The sequence below is a fragment of the Pholcus phalangioides genome, unplaced genomic scaffold (genome assembly GCF_987345545.1).
Source record: "Pholcus phalangioides strain wild (caught in Gottingen) unplaced genomic scaffold, Ppha-v1.0 ptg000022l_1, whole genome shotgun sequence".
NCBI lineage: Eukaryota > Metazoa > Arthropoda > Arachnida > Araneae > Pholcidae > Pholcus > Pholcus phalangioides.
Window position 1 is genome coordinate 28,657,036 of NW_028301615.1, and position 25,195 is coordinate 28,682,230.

The following is a 25,195-nucleotide window of genomic DNA, read 5'->3' on the forward strand; positions in this document are numbered from 1 at the left end:
GTTGGAATTTATGGTGGGCCACTGAGCCCTAAATATAATGGAATTTTCATCTTGGGCCTATATGGGACCAATGATTAGTTTTACAGAAAAAAATTAATTAAATTTCTATTAGTGCGAGTACGGGGGCCCTTCCTTGTGAAAATCCTGGCCTGAGGACTTTCAATTCAAGAATGGATAGCCAAAGGGGAATGCCATGAACCAATGATACTATTGTGATCCTGTGACCACCGTGCACTGTATCCAGAAGAAAAATAAGGCGTGTGTGTATATGTATTTCCTAGTACTAGTATACGCTGTACTTGAATTGTGGTAATGTACATAATCAATCATCCTCGGGGATATGGTGAAGAAAAACAGGAAGTTTTTGTCCCACTCTTTGGGTAAAGGAAAAAAAAGGGGGCTTCTGTTGTGGGTCAAGCAAAAAAAAAAAGTATCTCTTCCTCTTTTCGAGGCCCCGTCAGTAGTGTAGTCCTCCTCCTCTTCAAATCTCTCGTCTGACCTCTGACATGCTACGGGGGTCTCATGTCTGTCCACATGTTTACCTGATGGAACTGCCACCCGCAGAGATTCTTCTTAAAACATAGTATTTCACCAAGACCTTTGGTAAAATTGTTTTCCCGTCTTCACTTTCAGAGAGACAAAAGCTTTCTTTTATACGGGAAGGAAGACCCGTGAGAATGGGTCACGTGGGCCATGGTCTATGGTAATTAATTTTTCCAATATCCAATGCAGGTCTTGATAGACAATACGATTTCTGTATTTTTCACTTTATGTAGAATTAAAGCGTGATTTTCCAGCTTGGGTTGGCACGAGAAGCAGCGCGAAGCCAGGGGGTGCTCGAGTACCACCCGGTATTCGTTAGCTCAGCTTCGAGCATCCCGAGTTTATTCAGAAATCCAAAATTTCTACCGAAGTTCAAGTTGAGCATCCACGAGTGTAAAACATTTCCGACGCTTCTGGAGAAAATGGTGAAGATGATGACTTCGGAGTACCAATGTTACTTTAAAGTCAAGGTCAGACAAAAATGTAGCGAAAATCATAGCCCCTACGTCCTACAACAGGGCCCCTAGTCTGGGATGTTTGGAGGGCCCTCAGGCCAGACTTTTTACTGGGGTGGGGGGGGGGCAACTAGGAATTTATAGTGTGATAAAAAAATGATCAGAAGCGTTCCAGGATCCCGGACTAGAGCCCTTTTATCTCCACTCTTGAGGGGGCCATATGGCATGAATTTTCAATTTCTCAATATCAGTCTTATTTAAGGGTCCGTAAAAATATATTCAATCACTATTCTGCAGTGGCGTTTCAAACAGTGGGTCTAAGGATCACCGAGGGTCTGTGGGACGTATTTTATAACAAAGCATAAATTAGAGTGAAAATATAGCGACCAGCATAGCAAGGAGGGCGGGGGGGGGGGGGGGTTCCAGAATCACAATTGATAACCCAAGCACCAGACCAGAGTGGGATAGTATCTAGTCATGGGAGTTCAGGAAGTCGTGCAAGCGAGAGGAGCCACTGAAAAACACTTAATCTAAAATAGCGTCAAAACAGGATTTTAAATACAATTTTTGTCCAATAAATGCAGTAAATACCGTGTAGAAAAATTTTTGTGGGTGTTTGGCAACCTATTAGCACATGATAATAGGTGTCACATTAAACCAAGTATTCCCAAACTTATGATAAGGATCCCGAAGGTTCACGGCAACTTCGAGAATTCAAAATTTACGAGCATTACTAAGCACTGGTTAGAAATCTACCTTATCACACATTCCTATAAAATCAATATAATTTTATTCCCACAATCACGGCACCGTGGGGGTGCCGCGGCACTGCATTCAACCATTAAAAATTTCCTGACTGGGAAATATATATATATATATTTTTTGTCATCCCTAGAGTTGAAGAAATGCAAACAAGGGATCCAGAGAGAGATAGAGAGAGATATTGCGTTTGAATATGAGGGTGCATATATTATTATTAAATGAAATAATAATAAATTATTACAAAACACTGTCTCGCTGATAGTCCGATTGCGCGGCTCCCCCGCACTCTCGCGAAAAAAAGGGGGAATGACGGCCAATCATGGAACAGCGAGCGCATGCGATGGTTTGGGCCATTCCCCTTTTCTCTGGCCTTGAACGGGAGCCACTGATGCTTTTTTTTTCCCCCGAGCATTAAAAATAAAAAGGCAAGGGTATAGCATAACATTAGCAATCACAATTTCTGGTTCTTTTTCCTCTGCATTATATCCACCATTGGGACTTGGGTTCCCAGAATCCGGCGAAACATCATCAGCGGTTTCTGTCACTGATGCATGTACGGTACACATCGAATTGACAATTTCTGGTAGGGCATTTGGGGCCCAATACATGTTTTCAGAAATGAAGGGAAATGGAATTAGAAACTGAAAGAGAAATATAAATTAGAAATTGAAAGTGAAATAGAAAATGGAAATTAAAAGAGAAATAGAAATTAGAAATTTAAAGAAGAATTAGAAATTAGAAATTAAAACAGAAATAGAAATTAGAAATTTAAAGAAGAAATAGAAATTAGAAATTGAAAGAAGAAATAGAAATTAGAAATTGAAAGAAGAAATAGAAATTAGAAATTGAAAGAAGAAATAGAAATTAGAAATTAGAAATAGAAATTAGAAATAGAAATTAGAAATTGAAAGAAGAAATAGAAATTAGAAATTGAAAGAAGAAATAGAAATTAGAAATTGAAATAGAAATTAGAAATTGAAATTAGAAATAGAAATTAGAAATTGAAAGAAGAAATAGAAATTAGAAATTGAAAGAAGAAATAGAAATTAGAAATTGAAATAGAAATTAGAAATTGAAATTGAAATTAGAAATTGAAATAGAAATTAGAAATTGAAATAGAAATTGAAATTACAAATAGAAATTACAAATAGAAATTAGAAATCGGAAGAAGAATATAAATTAGAAATTGAAAGAGAAATAAAAATCCCAAATCGAAAGAGAAATATAAATTAAAAATTTAAAATGAAATAAAAATTAGAAATTGAAAGAAAAATTGTAATAAAAAAATTGAAAAAAAAATTAAAATTCTAAAGAAAGAAAAGGTAAATAAAAAAGTGAAAGAAAAAGAAAAAAAAATGTGAAATCGAAGAATTTAAAAGAAAAAATTCAAGATATATTGAGGAATAAAAAAAAATTATGAATAGAAAAATGTTTTTCAACAATCTATTAAAATTCTAAAAAAAAAAAATTCATAAATAATTGAATAAAACTAAGAAATTAAATAATAGAGAAAATTTAAAAAAAAAAAACTCGGAAAAAATTCAAGAATCGATAAAAAATTTCAAAAATCCATAAAAAAAAATTGAAAGCAATGTAAAAAAAATTAATTGGAAACCTGAAAAAATTGGATAACAAAAGGGAAAGGAAAATCAAAATATTCTGGATAAATTTTTTGTTTTAATTTTTCATTCTATAAATTAACTGGAAAATTATTTGAGGCGGCCCGATAAAATTCCGTGCTTGAAGTGTGTGTGAAACTCATATCTCTTTTCATATTTGCTATCATAACTTGTGAAAAATTACTTGAAATTCTCAATTAGATATTTTTCTCAAGCAATCGAATAATAATGAAATTACTTATCCAATATATCTTAATTTCACAGGCTCAAATACTTGGCGGCCCAATGCTACTACTGTTCAGATCTGCCAAAAAAAATCACCATACCCTAAAAATTTTAGTTTTTAATGTTATCGGCTCCGTCCACACCACCATTGATAATTCTTCCAATCAACGTAGGGAAATGAAAAAAAAAACTCGCCAATTGCTGCCAAGTTTTCTCAAGATGGAAAAACACGGAAGTAATATTTTTCGAAAGAGGAAGTTAGTTCTACAATTATTATATTGTTGTTATTGAGATTAGACAAGGCTTGCAAACCAAATATGTGCCGATAGATTGGTTTTATTTTTTTACGGTATGAAAAACAAACATGGAGGAAGTCCACCAGACAAGCGTTTTTATCAGTTGATGCCATAATAAGACGTTTGGCACTTCCATTGACGGCTAAAAAGTTCCGCTGGATAGAAATAATTTGGGCAGATACCTAGGACCCCCTAGGATCCGGGCTGGATTAGGTAGGAATCTTTACTGGAGCCCCGGGACCGGAATTCTTCACTGTACTGAATTTATAGCGTGCATAAATAATAAGATTCATCCCAAACCAGGGGTTCGCAACCCAAACTTGGGTTGCACAGGGCTCGGGGCAACTCAGAGTAAGTGGATTAATGGAAAAAAAATCCTAATTAGTGGAAAATTATTCCGGAATTGATGAAAAATAACTCAAGAGAACTAAGTAAAAATAATTCTAAAATTAATGAAAAATAATTTATTTTTCATATTTGAATTATTCAAAGTTCTTGATAAAACCGGGTACCCTGTCTCTCAGGCCCCATTGGCCCACCATGGACTGGGTTTAACTAGGTTCGAATAATGTTCGAATCTAGGGTAGACCGCCAAGTTGATAATACTTTTAATTTTGGGTCACGGCTGAAAAGGTTAAGAACCCCTGTTTCAGCTTCTCATTCCGCAGACTTGCCAGTCCCTGTTCTTTTGGGAGGTCATATGGAGATATCCCGAGACGAGCTCTTGAGCATATTATGGCCCATGCGGAATATCCTATTTCCCGGATCTGTGTGGCCGAACGCCGTTGCCCAAATTTGAAAACCTGCGGTGGCGGGATGGTTGACTCTCATCAAGCTATGGATCTGGTCAAAGACCACAAGATCTTGCCCGGTCTTGACCCTGGACTTCTCCAGACCAGGAAATCCAGAATTTTAGTACCCAATACACACGAGAGAGAGAGTTTTTTCACCTCTTCTAAATAAAAACTAAAGCTAAAAAAAAAACTTTCGTTTTAACGAATGACTCCCGAATGCGTGGGAAGAAGTTGAAAAAAAAAATATATGAAAACACACTGTTTACTTAGCACACCATACTATGTAAACTCTCCGAGTAACAAAACGGTGTTGAAGTAAAAACAGAGAAATGTAACGTACGGACCTATACAAGAGGTCTATAAAAAGCCCAACAGCTTTAAACATTGTTTAAAAAAAAAAAAAGAGTAACTTTTTGTATTAGGCATTTCCGGCCCAAAAAAAAACGAAACGAAACTTAGGCTTTGCGATTATTTAAACATTCACTTTCAGTACGATATTTGTAGTCATTGGGCTTGACATAACTCCCGGAGAAGAAATTTAAAAACTAGTTTTCTTTAACCGCTAGTCCACGGATATTCCAAACAATTTATACACCCGCTACATAAATTTAAATTTATTCAAAAATATATACCTTCTCTATAAAATGGTTTTCACTTCTGTCTTAGCCGTCAGCGAGCCTGCTAATTTTCACCAATTTTTTTTTTTTTTTTTGCTGGTCCGCAAATTATTACAACTACGCGGACCTGTTAATTAACCTTCTTGACTAAATCTAACCTATGGAAGTACAATGATGGAGAAGATAAGAGCTATGAGTTCTGTACTTCATTCAAAACGAATAACGGTAATTTGATTTTCATCCTACTTATTCGTTTATATTTCTTCTATTTATTTATTTTTAGGTTATCTGCCAACTATGTCTCCTATTTACGATGATTATTGTTTGCCGGTCTTCGCAAATTTTTTCTCTTATTTTATTTATTCATTTATTTATTTTGCTCGGTCTCATATATATATATATAATTTCTTTCATTTATTTATATTTTTTCGACACTCAAATTATTTCTTTTATTTATATATTCTGCTGGTCCTCAAATTATTTCTCCTACTTATATATATATATATATATATATATATATTTCTCTCCCTACTTACTTACTTATTTCTCTCAGTTGTTTATTTTTTTGCAGGTCCGCAAATTAATTCTCACGTTTTTGTATATATTGCCAATCCTCAAATTATTTCATTTATTTGTTTACTTCTTCTGCTGGTCCGCAAATTATTTCTCCTACTTATTTTTCTCCAATTTATTAATTTTTTGCTGGTCCGCCAACTCTATTTCTGCTATTTGTCGGTCTGCAAATTATTTCTACTATTTATGGAATTTATTTTGCAGTCCTCAAATTGCACTCCTATTTATTTATTTTTTGCCCGTTCACAAATTATTTCATTTATTTGTTTAAATTTATTTTACCCATTCATTTATTTATTTTACCCATTTATTTGTTTATTTTTTGCCGGTCCGCAAACTATTTCCTCATATTTATTTACTTTTCGCCAGTCTCAAATTCATTTCCACTACTTATTTATTTTTTTCCGGTTCGAAAATTATTTCTCCCATTTTCGCCGGTCCGCGAAATATATTCAACTATTCCCACCAGCCCGCAGATGTAAAGAAGTTTGAAGAACACTGATTCAAACCATTTGTTTTCGCTTTCTCAGAGCCGAACGCGGGGCCCCGGCCGGCTTCAAGGACCAAAAGAATAAATTTTATTTTTCCCAAAGCCCTAATAAAGAATTAATATATAAAGCCACGGTTTTTCCCCCTACTTATTCAGTTATTGCCATTCACACCCGAATGGAATCCGTTTGATTGACATTTTTCTGAGACTTGAAACGTTTTGTGGGCGTCGATTTCGTTTGTGGGAGCCCCTCTTCTGTCATAACAAAAGAGGGCGTAGTTTGATTTGCGGGGCGATTATTATTGGGGCACCCCCCCCCCCCCCCTGCTCCTTTTTTTACCATCTCTTCCTTTCTTTTCATCATAAAAGACACCACTTCTTTTCTTTTTTTTCTGGGTAGAAAAACACAGGGTCCTTCAACTATATCAGGACTTATTCCAAGTTTAATGACATACACATTTGGTGGAGCGAAGGACCTCGTTAAAATATATATTTTTTTTATTTTAGTTTCGCTTGCCAGTGTCATTCTTGGTATTATTATTATTATTCAATGCGTAGGTTCCATGATTTTTGACTTTTATTGAGGGCCTACAAAGAAAGAGTTACTTTCACAGGTGAACGAATTCAAATTAGTATGAAAAGGGTTCTCTTCTTTATAACCACCGCCTACGTACGATGCAAGTTGCCATGACGCTCAGTGGATGATGTGTATTCGATGACGAAGACTGAAGGTCATCATGTAACAATTACGAACCGTTTGATGATGAATCTATTATTTCGGCAATTATTATTCAGTTCCGAGATTCACTGAATTTAGATTCTTGGCAGTATTTACAGTAGCTTGATGGATATTGATATGTTGTAAAAGGTATAAGAAACAGTAATCCACATGTCAAACTAGCAGGGCTGTCCTAACGAGAGAGATCGGGCCCTCCTTCCCCAAAGAATTTTAATGCCCGTTGTCATTAGTAGAAACTTCAGAGCTATGGAGTATAGTTTCCCAAACTTTCTGTTCCATCGCCGTCTTCATCAGAAATTTTTTTCTCTCTCATCGCCCCCAACTCCAGTGAACCCATAGGAAAATGAACCCATACGTTTAAATCGTTAAATCCGTAGCTTCTATCGCCCCCCGGACCATTCCATCGTCCACCGGGGGCGATATTGCTAACTTTGGGAAACACTGCAATAGAGCCATGGTCCAGACGAAATTGTTATAAACGTTCCGTCTACATCAGCCTTCCAAACGCCCCCATATTCCATCACCCCCCCCCCCAAGAATTTTATTTTTCATCGCGCCTCTTGCTAATATAATCGCTCCCTCGCTAAGCCCATCTATAGTATCTAATGTTATATCTGTAGCCCTTTTACGCCCCAGGTCTGTTTTATATATATGGCAATATCTCCCGATTTCGGTCTACATATACGGGACTCAGTGGTGACGAAATCCTCCCGGCTGTCCTAAGCCATCATGTTGTTGGGACAATTTCATCTGACCTTGACCACGTTTCTATAGCCTCAAAGCTTCTACCGACGCAGAGTCATATTATCACATTCTGGAGCCCATCCCCGACTCGAATTATATCAATAATCTAATGACATTTGAACCACTTTGGCCATCCTCCGTTCCCCAGAAAACCGGCCTTCAGAACGGATGGCCAACTTGATAGAGGTGGGGGGAAAAAAACACGTAAGAACAATTTTCGAATGAGGAAAAGGGACCCCCAAATATGATGTGACCCTTTCTCTTAGCGTTTCAACTATTTTTAGTGTATAGCGCAGGGCTTGACAAATCCCAGGTCACCGTGGCAACTATAAAATCGGTATTGGAGCCTAAACTCATCTGTATGTGACTACTAAATTGGAATCTGTAAGTAACGCAAAATTTTTGATTTCATGACCGTGTGTGTGTCTTTTTACATAGATAAAAGATATGAAGTCCTAGAAAAGTCGAAATGAAAAAAGAACATTATTTAGGACCATTTTCCTAGAGGTTAAAATCATTCTTCTCGCCTAAGGCGATATTGGCTGGCACCTAATTTTATTTTTTTATTTGTCAAGCCCAGGTATAGAGTAGTACTGTATTATCTGTAAGCACATACCCGTCGTCGTCGTCGTTGTACTGCTGCACGTCGTGACGGACGGCACCGCGTAGATGGAAGCTAGACTATACGGGATCCGGGACGGTGACTGCTGCAAAATGTCTTGCAGCAACGTCTTGGCCATCCGGCTCGGGGAATGCGTACCGACGCTCAGGAGGGCTTCGGCCACCAGCTCCTGGTCACTACGGTCTCCTCTCGTGCCATCGCACGTGCTGTCGGTCACTGCAAAGTTAAAAAAAAAAATTGAAAATTAATAAATAAATACCATACTATACTGGGAATACGTAATTTTCGTATTTACGAAATAGATTGCGATATTTGCGAAATTTTCCATTCTTGATAAATAAATGCGAAAATTTGCTAATTCACACTTTTTCAAGCGGAAATAGGCCGTAATTTTGCTGAGCAATTGAATTTTATAACTTTCAACCAAGTACAGCACTTTAATAATTGGCCTCGTAATTAAACTATAAAAAAAAAATTGCGTCCTTAGTTTAGTTCGTTTTTGCTAATGAATGCCAAATTTTTCATTTGTTTGTTTTTTCTTTTGCGTGGATGAATGCAGAATTTCTCATTTGAAAAATTTTATTTGCGAGTGAATGCAATTTTTTTTTTTTTGCTTTTTTTTGAAATTTTTAGCTTGAAAATTTTAATTTTTTTTTATTTTTGCAAATAAATGCAAAAATTTCCAACTTAGAGGGGGGGGGGAAATCCTGTGAATTTTGATTTTGTATTTGCAAAGTTTACGTATCCTTACAAAACTCATCATTCCACATTGGAAAATAATGCAGCATGTCTCTCATTAAAAAGCATTTCTAGTATTTACATTCACGTAAATATTTCTCCGCTTCCTCACCCCCCCCCCCATCAGTAATTATTTAAAGAGAGGTCGAACGCCCCCTGCCAAGAATAGGACGCCAGAATGGGAAGTTTCGGAATTAGTTATGGGTACATCGCCGTCGGAAGTCGAGTTCTATTAAAAGAAAGTCTTTCTCTCTCTCTTAGTTTGTTCTTGTCTACTTCCACCCTCAAGATGGGCCCCATTCTTGAAAAAAGTAACACTGCCAGTATCTTTCCAGACAGTAGTTGATGATGATGATTACGCTACATAGCAGTTTCTCTAACAGGAAACAAAATAATGTTGCTCGCATACTGTTAAAGACAGGCTAGACTTGTATGAAGTTGAAATACGGGACTTGGAATTAATTGGAACAACTTCCGTGAAGAGGGAACAAGCAAAGGATGGAAATAAACCGATTGTTGAAATAAAACTTGATAATAATATTTAATTGTTTAATTGATAAATTAATTAATTGCCATCGCAATTAATTAATTCTTTCCCCCTTGAGAAACTTGAGCGTTATTATTGTGATGTGATTATTTAATTTCTCAAAGAATTATAGAAGTGTTTTGTAATAATGATTGATCATTATATGGTTATTGAAACGATGCTCTTGGCTTCTGAATTGCTTGTCAACAATGACAATTTTCATGAAAGCCGATTCGTTTGAAAGAATGCTCGGTGCCACAACAACGACTCTGGACGGAAACTTCTTTTGAAAAAACTGCTCGTCACAAATTACTTATTAAGCAATGCTCATGCTAGAACTGTCCAACAATGAAACTCTTCAACAGTGTTCTGGGCAAAGACTTCCCTTGGATAATTGCTCACCAACAATGATTTGAAGCAGTGCTCTCATAAACACACTGGCTTCTGAAAGATTGATTACCAACAATGACTCTTGAAGCAATGTTCTTGAAGCAATGCTGTTGAAACTCTGCTGACAACAATGAAGTAAACAATTCTAACTAACAATGGCTCTTGAAACAATGCTATGGTGAGCAAAGGCTTCTGAAACAGTGCTGACTCACAATGACTCTTGAAACAATGCTATGGTGAGCAAATTCTTCTGAAACAGTGCTGACTCACAATGACTTTTCGAACAATTCTCCAGCCAACAACGCTCTTGTCATGAAATGATTCTCGAAAATTTCTCACCAACAATGAGTCTTGAAACAATGCTCACCAACAATGACTATTGAAACAGTGCTCACCAACAATGACTCTCGAAACAATGCTAACCAACAACGACACCGGAAACAATGCTCTTGCCAGAAAATTCTTCTCGAAGAGTGCTGACTAAAAATGACCTTTCAAACAATTGTCTAGTCAACAATGACGTTCCAGATACATAATTCTCCTGCCAACAATCCGAATTAAAATAGTTATTCAGCTAAAATCGCAAATAATTTCCTGGACAGCAATTACTTCTCGAACACCTCTCCCGCCGATCTCTTTTCCCTTCTGAAACTTACTTACAATCACTTCCACAACATTTCCAACAATAACTTTCGAAAACATGCTCGAAACAATACCAACCACAATTACCTTATCGACGAAGTTCTTTTGCAATAGCACCCATCTCAAAGTACAAACTATATAAAAATTTTTAATCAATTAAAAACATTTAAAAACTTTCAAAATTAAAAAAAAATATTTTACAAATTATCTTTTCCCTCTTTCTATAACTATCATAACCAATTAATTAAACATAATTGTGAAGACAATTTGAACGCAAAAATGACCGTCGTCGTTTCATTCGCAAATTTACCAGCTAGTGATAAACAATAATTCCCGGAAAACTAATAATTCACGCGTCTTTCCAAAATTATTACACACTCTGGGAAAATATTTCCAGGAGAGACAAAAATATCATTCGCACGTACTGCGTGAACTCTATAAGAGCAGGGAAATAAAAACACGGTAATAATAATATGAATAATAACAATAATAAAAAATGGAAGCCAAGAAAAGCGAAAAAAACAATGATTTTCCTTTCCCTATTTTTTTGTGTCGTTGACGCGAGTTCCATGGCTTTTCCACGAAAATACACGAACCGAAGGAAAAAAATAGATTATTCTAGAAAAAACGCAAAAAAGGAGTCACGGTAGACGCTCAGTTACCGTTGCCACCCACAAAAAACTAAATAAATATTTTAAAAAAATTATTCGTGGTGGGAATGTTTTCTTTTTTTCCACAGAATGAAGCATTTTAACGTCGAAAATTGCGGATTCGAAATTTATTTTAGAAAAAGATAATTGTTATTAGATAATTTATCGAATAATTATCTGATTTAAAATTTTAAAACGGCACTCACGTAATTGAGATTTTAAGTTCAAGAGCCTCGCGCGGCACCCCTGCTATAATTATTATCAGAGCCTTTTCTGTGGCACCAGAAAATGTCATATTCCTGATTTAAAATAATTATATTATACGGTTCTCGAAAATATTGGCGCCCCTTTTGAACGTGGCACTATAGGGTGCCGCGACGTTTTGGAAATATCAATGGGTTGAAAAGTTTGCCCAGTGGCGTCATGATAAGAAGGCCAGCCCCCCCCTCCCCCCACCGTGTCCGAAAGTAGGCACAGAATCCAAAATGATTGAATATTTTCATTTATTCTGAATCTAATATTAGTATTAAAATTTAATAATCAATTAATTAACAATTTTAAAATCCTAGATTCAAATTTTATTCTATCATTGGCAATGTCCGATTTCAAAAAGTCATTGCACAAGAGAGGCACGAAGGCGTTTGGACCTAAAACTCATTATGATTACCCTAGATCAGCGGTTCTCAACCTTTTTGACTCGCGGAGCTCTTTTCAGTATATAATTTCCATGGCGGAGCCCTTTTTAGTATATTACCTATGGCGGAGCCCTTTTAGCCCTTTTCAGTATATAATTTCTATGGCGGAGCCCTGTTTTACTCGAGGAACCCTTTTTTGTACATAATTTTTATGACAGAACCTTGTAGGCTTCTCTTATTTACTTATCCGTCAAATTTACTGATTCATTTTATTTTCCTCGAGTCGCCGCGGAGCCCCTGGAGGTGCACACGAAGCACCGGTTGAGAACCGCTGCCCTAGATTATACCCCAGCGGTTTAATTCCTCAAAAAAATTTCAATTGCTTTTTATTGCATTTTATTTCATCCTTGCCGCTTTACTGCTAAAAATATTTTTTACAAGGTCCCAAAAGTGTTCAGACCCTAGGCCCCCCCAACCCATTAATTTAGCCCACTATATTACAGGATCTCGACTATTAGAAAACCGAAACTAAATTCATGTCTAATTAATTAATTATTATTGTAATGAGTAAAATATAAAATATTTATACTGTATTTAAGGAAATACTGAGAAAAAGGCAACCCGGGCAGGGTGTGATTACTACATGAACAAGTGGGGGTATTTCCCCCCCCCCCCATAAGACTCCAAAATTAAACAACAAAAATTCACCCACTAATCAAACATCTTTAATGTTAGTCATAAGGGCCTCTTAATACCTGCGTGCCCAGGGCATCTTCACGTTGGAAACAGGCCCTGCATCCAGGGCTGTCTTTAGAGCATTATAGGGATCTACTCCCTTGAAAAAAAAAAAAAAATTTCCTTTGAGGCTGCCAACAGAGCTAGAAATACCTCCCTAGAAATTTACATGTACTTTCAAAAAAATTATAATCAAATCTCATCATCGCTAAGATCTCCCTCTGCAATTAGAGCCCCCTGGGCCATGCCCGGTTGGGCCCATTCATTAAGACGGCATTGGGGCGACATGCTGATAAAAAGGTCCCACAATTTCACATACCCATTTATTCATAGGCAAAAATCCAATTTTCTGAGAAAAGTATGGTAGAACCTCTTAAAGAGGTTTCACTGCAATACACTCAGAACTGCGAGAACAGACGGCAGGATAAAAAAAAACCAAAACTACACCCGATAATACTTGTGTACTCGAGAGTATTATATACCTATTATTGTGCAAGAATTATATACAGTGTACGCGCCGAACTTCTCGCAGACGCCAACCGTCAACATCCTGAAATCGCAAAAACATTGATACAATAGAGGAAAAGCACGCACGCGTACCCTGTACTACAATGCACACACACACACAAAAGGAGGCCACCATGCATAGTACCCAGGGCGAGGGAGAGAGAAAATTATATAGGTCAAGCTTATGTACAACAACTTCTCAATTTCTTAACACCTGAGCTATTTATTACTATCATACGCAAAAATATGGACTGAAATTATCACGCATCAATGAAATGTATATTTCCAGTATTTCCAGGAATATACTGAATATCTAAAGTACTGTAGGTATTTACACTGAATAGAAGAATCATTTCTGATATTCACCCTCTTTGGGTATTGTGACTCTTGTTTATGACACCAGACACATAAACACCTTTTCCATAAACACTCTTTCTCAGTACTGTACTGTACTATAAGCACCGGGGAAACGATTTTACGACCAACTGAGCAATAATATTGCAATCTATACAACAGCTATAATTCCGTCCTTCCTTTCTCAAAGCCCCAATATTTTATTAGATTTTGGATATGGTACATATAGTACTCTCGATGGCCCGTGTAATATAACTCAATTACTATATACAGGGTGATTCTAAACTCATAAAATAAACTTTAAAGGAAGTGGGAGAGTAGCGTATATCCATGGCTCCCTTTGGACCATACTTTTTTTTTTTTTTTGAAGCCCTCTGTCTTAGAGGCCTCCCCTCACATCCAGGAGTACTTCTGGGTACTCCAGAGTACATCCTCTTTCCACTTGTTGAAGAGATATCTGAGTAAAATTATAGAGTAAAAAGAAGTATATCAATAAGTATATCTCTGATCCCCGGACTAGACACTCGTCATCATAGCCTGTTTTTGGCATGGGCAAACGGGCACTTGACAAGAGCCCACCAATTTTGGGTGCTCCAAAATTGGCATTTACTTTCCATAATTTGTTGTTTTACAAAAATATTTACAAGCATTTTTAATTTTTGATCGTCTTGGGGGGACGGGTTCTTCATGGCCCCACTTCCTCTGATGAATCTAAGGATGATGTTTGTAAGGGACCCCAAAAAAGTCACGTTTGACAAGAGCCCCGAATCCACGAGCAACCAGCCTGCCAGTAACCCTCCCTCTTGTGGGGATTCTAAAATTAGTCAAAATTTTTCGCGGAATATCTCACACTTGAATGTTTCACTCTATAATTTTTAGGGGGGGGGGGAGAATCTCCGTGGTTTCATGACCTTTCGTGACTCATCTTTTACTTGATTTTCACCCGTGGCCCCCGTAAAATATCCTAGGGCAGCAAACTAATTTGGAAGGGGGTGTAGGTGACGTGTTTAGCCTCTAGCGCAGTGGTTCTTACGCAGTGGTCTACGGGCCACAAATATTCCAGAGGGTCCATGATCTTTTGTATGAGATAACATTTAACTTACTGTTTTCAGATTACTGAATATAATCCTGTGGAAGGGTTCGGGGCCTTTATCTTACTGGCAAAGGTTCTTTGGCCTTCGTAATAAAACAATTGCAACAAATTTTTTTATTCAGACATTGCTTAAAATTTCTCAAAATCATTTTTTTTCTACTGCTAGAGGGCACTGTCTTGGCTTGAAAATGCATGAAAAGAACACCAAAAAAGACCTACCGGTAAGAAAATGCAAATGACACATTTATGGGAGCAATTTTAAGGAATGTATTTTCAATTATAATTAAAATTGAGAAATCAGCTTTCGAACGGGATTACACTATAAAAGTTTGATAAAAGATCTTCACAAAACTTGAAAGAACACATTCACTCGATTGTATTGATTGCATTTTCAAAATTTTATAAAGAACGTTTATAAAACTTTCATAGCGTAATCCCGAGCTTTACTTGAGGCTTATCTGAGCCTGTGATTGCTATAATAAAAAGGCTTTCAAGAAGACGAGATATCTCGTCAATGCCGGTGAGACGGTTAATTAAACAGCACCTACATGGGGGCTACAGAGCTGAAGTGAGCCATGCGCTACTAGTTCAGGAACACCCTGTGTCCAAACAAAAAACAAAGAGCCCGATATTCCTAGAGAGGGCCATGAACAAAACACGGGGCGGGATAAATGGAGTCCTGGGAAAACTAATAGGAAGAAATTCCTAACATATTAAAATATCAAGAAAGGGGAATAGAAAAAAAAAATTTTTAAGAGATAATTTTATTTCCATAAATTATCATTATTTCATTACTTATATTATTCCCTTGTAAAATGAAATAATTTTCGATCTAATAATGATAATAATTTCGATTCTAATCCATCACCTGCTCGAAATAGTTCGAAATTTCGTAATCGGAAGTTATTACAAAAAAATTCAAGGTTTTTTTGTTTTTTTTTGATTTATTATTACGTATTCGTTTTTATCTTTCTGGATGCCCTTCACGAGAAATAATATATACAACACTATATATGATAATTTTTCCCACCGCTACACAACTCAGCGAAATCGACCGGGGGCAGACGTGGAAACGATCGCCAAGCAGTTTCACGCCAAATCGTGGTGGATGCGCGAGTGGATGTGGATATTTTTTCATGACGACGTCAGTGACGAAAGGGGTTCAACGGCCGTTGTTCAGACACCACCGACGTTCAAGGCCGACGTCGACGACGACGACGACGGGTGATGGTGATGATGCGGCGCACATTCAGTGAGAGAGAGAGAGAGAGAGTTTCGATTCACAGACATAGTAAAAATAATTATTATTAAACCAACACTACGCAACGGGGCTTTACGACGGCCATAATCGAAACCTTTTTAAAAGAAATTATTTCTCCCACAGTATTTATCTCTCTCAGAGAATAATACATTGGGGGGGGGGGGGAAACGTCAAGGTGATTTGTCTCTTTGCTCAGTGAGCACGTGTTTTTCTAGCTTGCTCATTACTCATGTTGAGCATGTCCGAGAGAGGAAAATATTTGTATGCTTTACTAACATTGAAAAGACTTAACTAACGAGAGCCTTAAAAATATATTTTTTCTTATTTAAAATTATTTTTCAGTATTTACTGGCTATTTAATTATCGTATCAATCGAGAACAGTTCCATTAGCATTATCAGACTTATCCCCCTTGCCTGTGCGCAGGGTAGAGCGTGGTCCCGCATCCTACACCTGGGCCCCTCTGGCTGGTCTCTGTTGGATTTTTCAAGAGCCCATCTGCCGCGTGCGTGAATTTATATTGTAAAAAAACCAAAAAATGGATAAGAATCCTTCCGGAGCACCGGGCTGGAGCCCTGTCCCCTTTGATTCCCCACCCTTGTGACGGTCATGGGGCAGGGCTGTCTTTAAGGCAGTGGTTCACAAAAAATGAATCAGTAAATCTGTTAAATAAAAAAAAATTAAAAAAGGCCTTCGGAGCTCCGCCATGGAAATTATGTACTTAAAGGGGCTCCTCGAGACAAAAAAGGTTGAGAACCGCTGCCTTGATGCATTATAGTCCGGGAAGCCGTGGATAAACGTTGATTAGAGAAAGGGGGAGCCACGGATGGAAAAACGTTTGAGTGCCCCTGTCTATGTGATGGCCATTGATGCTCCACATATCAACTGAGTTTCTACAAGGCGCCATAGATTAATGAGGTACCTTACTTCCAATCGGTTCACGATTTCTTCATGTGTCATCAACAAATCAATAATTCAAGCTGTCCTAAAATGTTGTCGAACAAAAAAGTAAGCTTGAACACATTATAGAGGCCCGTAAAACTTTTACAGGGTCATCTTAACGGCCAAATCCCCCCCCCCTCCCCACCCCAGATCGAGTAATTCCTTGAGGCCACCTACAAGTCTAAAACAATTGCTGACAATTACTGTAAAAGGCAATCAGAGGATCCTTCCTGCGCCATAAGCCGATCCCATGCGTCGAGACGGCTTTTTTTTTTTTTTTTTTTCACGTACCGCATTACAATCAATACTTATATATTTATCGACAATAATTACGATACCATCAGTTGTGACCCTAAAATACCCGTCAGCACTATCAACTTTCACCACTTAGCCTCACAAAAACCACGAAATCTCCCCCCGCACGGGACTATATTACCTACAATATTGTATTTACATGCAAAAAAAAAAATTGAATATAGTCAAATGACCCAGTTAACTCGGCCTATACGATACAAAAGGAAGGGGGGAAAACTTTCTCTCTTCCTCAAAAATATTATTTATAATAATTCTTTTTTAGGGTTTGAACTTTGAAGAAAACCCAGATGAAAAGATCTGACTTCGCGCTGAACCACAAAAAGAAACGGACGACCCTCACGCGGGTCAGGGTCTCGATGCACTCCGGCAACACCTTCCCTGGTTTCCCCTTGTAGGTAGACCGGCCTATGCTACATAGTAGGTCGCATGTGTTTCCTCCATTCTCGTTGAACTTCCTCTGTGTGTATATATATATTTTTTCCGCTTTTTATTATTTATTCGTTGACATTCTTTTGGCGGAAGTGAAAGTCGGTCCGATTCCGATTCCATTCTTCTCTGCGCCAGAGAAGAAATCTCTGTGTATATAATGCTGGCGAATCGAAAATTGCATAATCGGGTCACGAGCCGTGTGTACTATGTATCTGCAATATATTGCAATATAAGTACCACGTGCACTGCCATTATAACCATTTTTATTATTATTATTTCCATATACATAACCTGATTCCGATTTCTTTTTTCAAGAACGTGACTCTTGGTGAAGATCGATTTTTTTTTTTCTGGGTGGAAAATGAAAGTTTGTTCGATTTATGGTTCGGGCCTGGGCTCGAGAATTTTGCGGCCCTGTGTCGGAATATATTTTTGTGACCCTCTGACGCATCGATATGCACGGAATCGATAAGAATGATTCCGAAATAGCCCTCCTTTAAAAAAAAATTAAAATTTCTTGCATTGGTTGGGGGCTGTTTACGGAGGGAGGCCCTGCTGCCCGTAAGATTAATATTTTTGATATGACATAAGCCTGCCTGTATATAAAAAGATTGAACATTGAACTAGGTTTAAAATCTCATTTTTTGGATTTTCGGTTGATGAATTTTAGTCCCGTTTTTACGGTATTGAATTTTTTTGCGGCCGCTAAGATCTTCAGAGGAAGGTTAAGATTTTTAATAGAAGGCAAGGATTTTTTAATGGAAAAATAAGATCTCCAGGCTAAGATGTTTCAAGGGTTGCATCTAGTAAACTCATAGCCTAAAATTATGACATAGGCCTGTACATGACTGAATTTTAAGCTAAGGTTGAAACTATGGTTGAAGTCAAATATTCAGTCGACAAATTTTAACCCCCATTTCACGGCTTCTAATTTTCTTATGGCCTAGACCCCTATGCTGAGATCTGTTAGAGAATTATATATATATCATAGGAGGTGATATTATCTGTTAGGTCAAGATTTTTCATGGGCTGATTTACAAATTTATAGTCTAAAAATATTTCTGATGTAAGAGCCCTCGTCAGAGGAGTCCCTGTCTATGCAATACTAATATTTTTGATATGACATAGGCCTATGAAATGATTGAATTTCAAGTTGGGGGTAAAATACCTATTCGATGAATTTTAGTCTTATTTTACGGCCTAGTCCCTGTGCTAAAATATTTAATAGAGCATCAGCCTACAATTTTTCACGGGGTGTTTTATAGAATTTTATATAGCCTAAAAGAGCATTTTAAATAATAAAGTGGATTTCGGTGCCCCCCTCTTAGTCGGGGGCATGTCCCACCCCCAGAAAACAGTAAGGTTTCTAAGCCGGTATCTTTGCCAGGCCCCTAAGGCCAGACTTTTCACGAGCCCCCTCTGTAGTGAATTTATTTAGCGAAAAAACAAAAACATGGTATGAATCAACCAGGGCCCCGGGGCTAGAGTCCTGCCTACACTTTCATCCTTCATTAAATCTCCCTCCATTAATATTTTTTGCTGCAGTGAATAATTAAAAATAATTTAGGTATAATTAATAATAATTAATGAATTATTTTACAGTAATTCACTATAGCAGGGATTCTCAAACTAGCGTTCGCGGCACCCTATGTAAATTGCCTATACACTCGTTGGAAGTCCCGGTTGCTCCCTAAGTTCAACGCAATTGTATTCGGCACCCTAAACCATATCAAGCAATCTAGGTAAATCAGTGGATGACGTTGAGGGGCACGTGCTCTCTCCCAATGAAAAATTAAAACTTTTATTAAATAAAAATTTTTTTTTTATTAAATCAATTTATTTTCATTAAAAAATCTTTTTGAAGGTTAAGAAATCAAAACTTCTCTGGAAATATTCCCTTGTTTACCCCTTAGCCCCCCCCCCCCCCGAGAGGAATTTCTTGTAGGCCCTTGCTGGGGTGGGGGTCTTGTCTACAACCAAGGTGCCACGGCCACCCCATTCGGGAATCACTATCCTACAGTTATAATCTTCCGAGATAATTTCCTATTAACCACACACAACACGGAAAATGGTATAACAAAATCAGATTATAGGATTAAATTTCGAAAAACCAACAATATTACGTAATTATTATTATTATTATTATAATTAAAAACCGGCCCGAGAACCAACGGAAGTAGAGGCCAAGGTCCCTTCTAACTGACCAATAAAAGGTAAAGAAATAATAGATTAATTATGAAATAAAAGAGAGAGAGAGAGGTCAGCGTGTACTATAGCAATAATGATGATTATAATAATGGTGTAACCGTGTTAGTTTTTCATTGGGGAAAAAAAAACACTCCATAAAGATTAGAAAAAAACAGGTTAAGTTTATTGTGAAATAGTTTTTCCCCTCTTCCTTTTAACAAGGGAAATAATGATAGTAATAATAATAATAATAACAACAACAACAACAAACAAAAGGTGAGAGATGATTTTATTTGGGCTTTTCTACTTGAACTCAAATAAGGAGATGAAATAAGCATAATTTAGGGCAGGAAGTTTTTATTTTCTTTCCGTTTTACCCATTTAGAAGAATTCAGCTCCCATTCCGGAGATATTATCATTATTTTCATTATTACGCAAATTAATTTCTTCATAATTTTTGTGTATATGGTGCTGCCAAAGCCCGAAGTTGGGCACTTCGTGAATTGGCCAGCCCAGTTGACCCAGCTAATGTCTGAAATTCGGACTCTCAGGGGGCTTCGGCCGGCCAATATACATCCCTATATCGATCCCAGTGATTCGGGGTCATCGGCGCTTTGGCGTATTTTTTGTGTGATAATTATGGGAATTTATAACTAGCCGTAGCGAATCATAATTATTATGGTTAGCTATGTGGCAACCCTAACAATCAAAGGAATCTAAATATCGATATCTTCACGTGATCCATGTATACGGATGTATAGGGATCGGCATATAGGGGCGGGACAAAGCTCTGTGAAAGCCCGAATTTCGGGCATTGGCAGGATCAACAGAGCTGGCCAGTTCGCGAAGTGGCCAACTTTGGGTAAAGTAATTTTTTCCGCGTTCAAAAATTTCAAAAAATGCGTGGAACTATTCGTTCGAAAGCTTGTATGAAAGAGCCCCCAATATCCTGGAGCAGGGCTCCCTAGGCTGAGAAATTTTTTATGTTTTAAATAAATAATTATTTTAAGTATAATTTCATTTTATTTTAATGCCTTTCGCAATTTTCATGTATCTGTAATTTCAATTTTTCCCCTGAATTCGATTCCATCCGTGAGAGTGATTACCAGTATATGGCCAGAGCCCACATTTCAACCTCTCATCCTTGTTACGGGAGTTCTGGGGTCCTGAAGTTTGACGTCTCCACTAGGTTTTTTTTTTGAGGGGGGGGGGGGAAGGGAGCAAAAATTTTGTTATTTCTTGTTAATTTTGAAAAATGTTTTTAAAAATTTCTATCAAAAGATTGCGAAGATTTTTGTGGGTCACTTCTGGGAATGTTCGATAGGAGGCCCGTAGACCGGGAAAATTATAATATTTTTAATTAAATGTTAATTTTATGATTTAATTAATTTTAATTAATTTTAATCAATTTAATTAATTTTAGTTGGCATTTTTCTTTCATACTATAATTTCAATTTTTTCTCTACTGAATTTGTAGATTCTAGCTGAGAGTGTTTGATTAGCAGCATATGGCTGGAGGCCCCATCATTGTTTCATCCCCTCATCAATAATGGATTTTCAACAATATTTCTCCAACAATGCTTTTTTCCTCTCAAAAACAATGCTCTGTTCCCCTCAAAAACAATGCTCTGTTCCTCTCCAAAACAATGCTCTTTTTCGTCTCACCAACAATGTTTTTTTTACTCCCACAAACAATGAATTTTCAACAATCCTTTTTTGCCTTTACCAAAAATTGATTTTCTACAATATTTCTAAACAATTTTTTCCCTCACCAACAAAAAATTGGTTTCATAGTTTATTTCCAACAAGCTCTTTTCTTCTCATCAACAATGTTTTTTTCCTCCCACAAACAATGAATTTTCAACAATATTTCCAATAATTGTTTCCCTCACCAACACAATTGCGTTTCAAGAATATTTCACAATGCTTTTTTTTCTCTCACCAGCAATGGATTTTCAACAATATTTCCAACAATGATTTTTTTTTTCTTCTCATCAAAAACAGATTTTCAACAGTATTTCCAACGATGTTTTTTTCCCTCACTAACAATTGATTTTCACCAATGTTTCCAACAATGATTCTCTCCCCAATCAGCAACAATTGATTTTCAACAATACTCAGAAAGTGACCAACAAATAAACGTAGCCTTGCATTAATAGAATACTTTAAAATTATTTAATGATTTATTAATAAACGTAGAAGCAGTAATTATATATAGGCCTATGCTGTAAGGCAAACAAAAAGGCAGCAATTTACAGGAAAAGCCAGCTGTTAACAAAATGCATTATTTAGGTCAAAAGATGATATAAAATATTATTGTATAAATTTCCTTTTGTTTCCTAAAAATGGCCGATATTACAGTGATTTTTTTGCGGCACTTCCGACACGTTAACGCGTTTCTCAGAAAACAAAAGTGGCCTGCCTGCCTGCCAGCCTGAATGGTAATATTTTACTGTGTGTATAAGGCCCCAGAGGGGGGGGGGGGTGGGCTTCTAGTAGTGATTATTATTATTTTTTATCTCGCACACACATACAAAAAAAGGTCGTAATTGCGCACAAAACGATCGTCCATCGAGCCTAGGGTTCTCCACCTCACTGACCTCATTTTCATCATGGGCTGGCTCTCTCTCTCTGTATGTTTCCAACTGGCCTGCCTATGCTAGCTTGCTATGTACGTGTGTGTGTGTTTGGTAACTGGCTTTTATTTTCTGTGGGGCCCAATATAGGGGCCTCTTTTAAGGTTTTTTTCTCTCTGTATCTATACACGCATTTCGTTAACCGGAAGGCTAAAAAGCTACCAGAAAAAAAATGTAGGAAGGAAAAACATTAGGCTAAATAATAAATAATAAAAAAAAAATCAACGGATGCTTCGCTAGCCATGGCCTACTTTTGGCCAATGGCGTAAAATTTATGGGCCCCCCCCCCATACACATACATACACGCAATTATCCCGTAGGCTCCACCTCCACACGAGTCCTCTTAGTTATTATAGATTTGTTTTTTTTTTCTCTGAATTTGTACGGTTTTGGAAATCGTATTGGGCAACAGTTGCTCAAATAAAGCCTCGGCCTGGCCTTAAGGAGAGATTTACAAATTGTTAAAGGCCTCATTAATTTTTTTAATGAATTGTAATCAGAATTGGTTAAACAAGAAGCCCCTCCAGGAGAAAAAATCATAGCTCGCGACTTTTTCTATGGCCCACCTAGGCTGTCCTGGTTTCTCAAATCGATTATCAGGTTTATGATCTGTCAATGGCTCCTACAAGGGTAGGAATGACAAGGCTCTGAGGGCCCGGGACGATTCTCATTTTTTGTCGATCCAAACTATGAATTTATTATAGAGAGAAGCCTGTGAAGTCTTGCATGGGGGCCCGCCAAAGATCCCAGACTGGAAGCCTTACTGCAGAATGTGGTGGAGCCATGCCCATGGTCAGTAAAATCATTCGAATTTTCCCGGAAATACTCAATAATAGGAATATAAACGTCACAAGTGTAATAAAAATCAGGATAACAGAACCTTGGGAATTGGCACAAAGACCCCCGGGGTTCTTAGGGGTGTCAACCTATAGCCTGAATTTTTTTTTTAAATATATGCCCGAGCTTTCAGTACTAAATACTTTCGGATTTGGGTCCGGGGAGGGCCGGGAGGTCCCAGTAATAGTAATGATAGTGAAAAGAGAAAGATCAGTGTTATGTCAGGCAGCAGTTTTTTTCTATAAGAAATGAGGTCATATTACCCTTACTAAGTACAAAAACATTTTGCGGTGGGGGCAGAATAAGGCGTCTAGGCCGCCTAGTGAAAAAAAAAATTAGAGAGAAAACACATGGAGTCCCCTGGGGTCTCTCTCTCTAACAGTATCCGGTTCGTGTAACTAGGCATGCGCGGAAGAGAATTTTTTTTTTTACCTATGGGGCCCTAAAATGCACCTCCCCTACCCGAAGGGGACCCTACGTTAGAGGTAAAAAAACTACTAACCTACTTTCTAAAATTTTTTTTTTGTATTTAATTTCGAATGGTTTGATAAGTACCATCTTGCTTCTCTCAACAAGTGACGATGCACTTACATGTAGTGTTATTACATCGTCGGGGGTGAATAAAAAACAGGTTTAGGGCGAATAAAATGAATAACGTATAGTCTAAAATTCTCGTGGGTGGCCTAGTGGGTTTGTAAGGGCATTCTGGTATCTTTTATCCAGCCAGGAATTAGAGAAATTATTACCAGAAAAGAGAGACAAGAACGTTTTCTATTGAACCAGGAAGCAATTGTTGGACATCATTGTTAATTTGGCCATGAGCTAGAAGAAACTAATTAATTTGTTTAAACCCAAATTAATTTGTTCTACCACCTTTTTTTCAGGAGAATGATTATGACCATACCTTCTACCGTCCCAAGGGCCATCTTAACGCATGGGGCCTACCCGGACATGGCCTGTGGCCTCAAGTGCATCATGGGCCTCGTCATAATGAGATTTGCTACGACGATTTTTGAGAGTAAGTATGGAAATCGGTGGGCAAGTTCCTAAGACAGGATCGACCTGGGCAGGATTCTCAGGACATCTGTTGGCCCGGGAGCCTCGTGGTGCTCTCAAGACGGCCCTGGTCGCTCCCTTAGTTCTGGTGCCTAAGTTTGTGACAGTATCTGGTTCCCCCAAGTATGTGACATCACCGAATTTAAGAAACTGTGAACGATAGCGTTGCCAAAAAAAAAAAGGTGTTCGAAGCAATAAGAGCAATTCAGAATGAATTTTTATAACGCCCCTCATCTTGAGCAACACACAGGAATCGGTATTATAGCCAAAATTTTTTCTTCTACCACCCTCAAGATGGTTTACGGCGCCCCTCAGGAGTCACTTTTAGAGAAATAATGTTGTCAGTGTTCTGGATATCAAGCCTACCCAGGTTGAATTTTTTAGCACCCCTCAAAAATCTTAAGCAACTATAACAATATTTCTTACCCTCTTCCTTACCAAAACATTTCCGGGGCCCTTCAGGAGGCTGTACCACCCTTTGGAGAGACTATACAGTAATATTGTCAAATATATGCTCCAAGTATCGAAGTAATAAGTTAAACTAAAGCAATTTTTTTCGGAGCCTCCCATCTTAAGTAACTCATAAGATCCTATATTATAGCCATTTTTTTTTACTTCTATCACCCCTCCCCAGGAAATTCACATTTTCCAGTGCTCCTCAGGAGTCGATACCGCTCATTACGATAAACAGCAATAATGGTGCCACATATGAAATCTTAGTAAAAAGCCAAACTTGTCAAGACCTGTTTCTCGCATGGGCAAACGGGGCACATGGCCAGGACCC

At 37.6% G+C, this 25,195-nt stretch overlaps 1 protein-coding gene across 1 annotated transcript in view; it reads right to left on the reverse strand.

Moving 5' to 3' along the window:
• Positions 1 to 25,195, reverse strand: part of LOC149070146 (uncharacterized) — a 302,008-nt gene that overhangs the window by 36,083 nt on the left and 240,730 nt on the right. Inside the window, exon 7 of the mRNA XM_089250240.1 lies at positions 8,474 to 8,695. Coding sequence (XP_089106366.1) covers positions 8,474 to 8,695 — 222 coding nt within the window. The remainder of the gene's footprint in view (positions 1 to 8,473; positions 8,696 to 25,195) is intronic.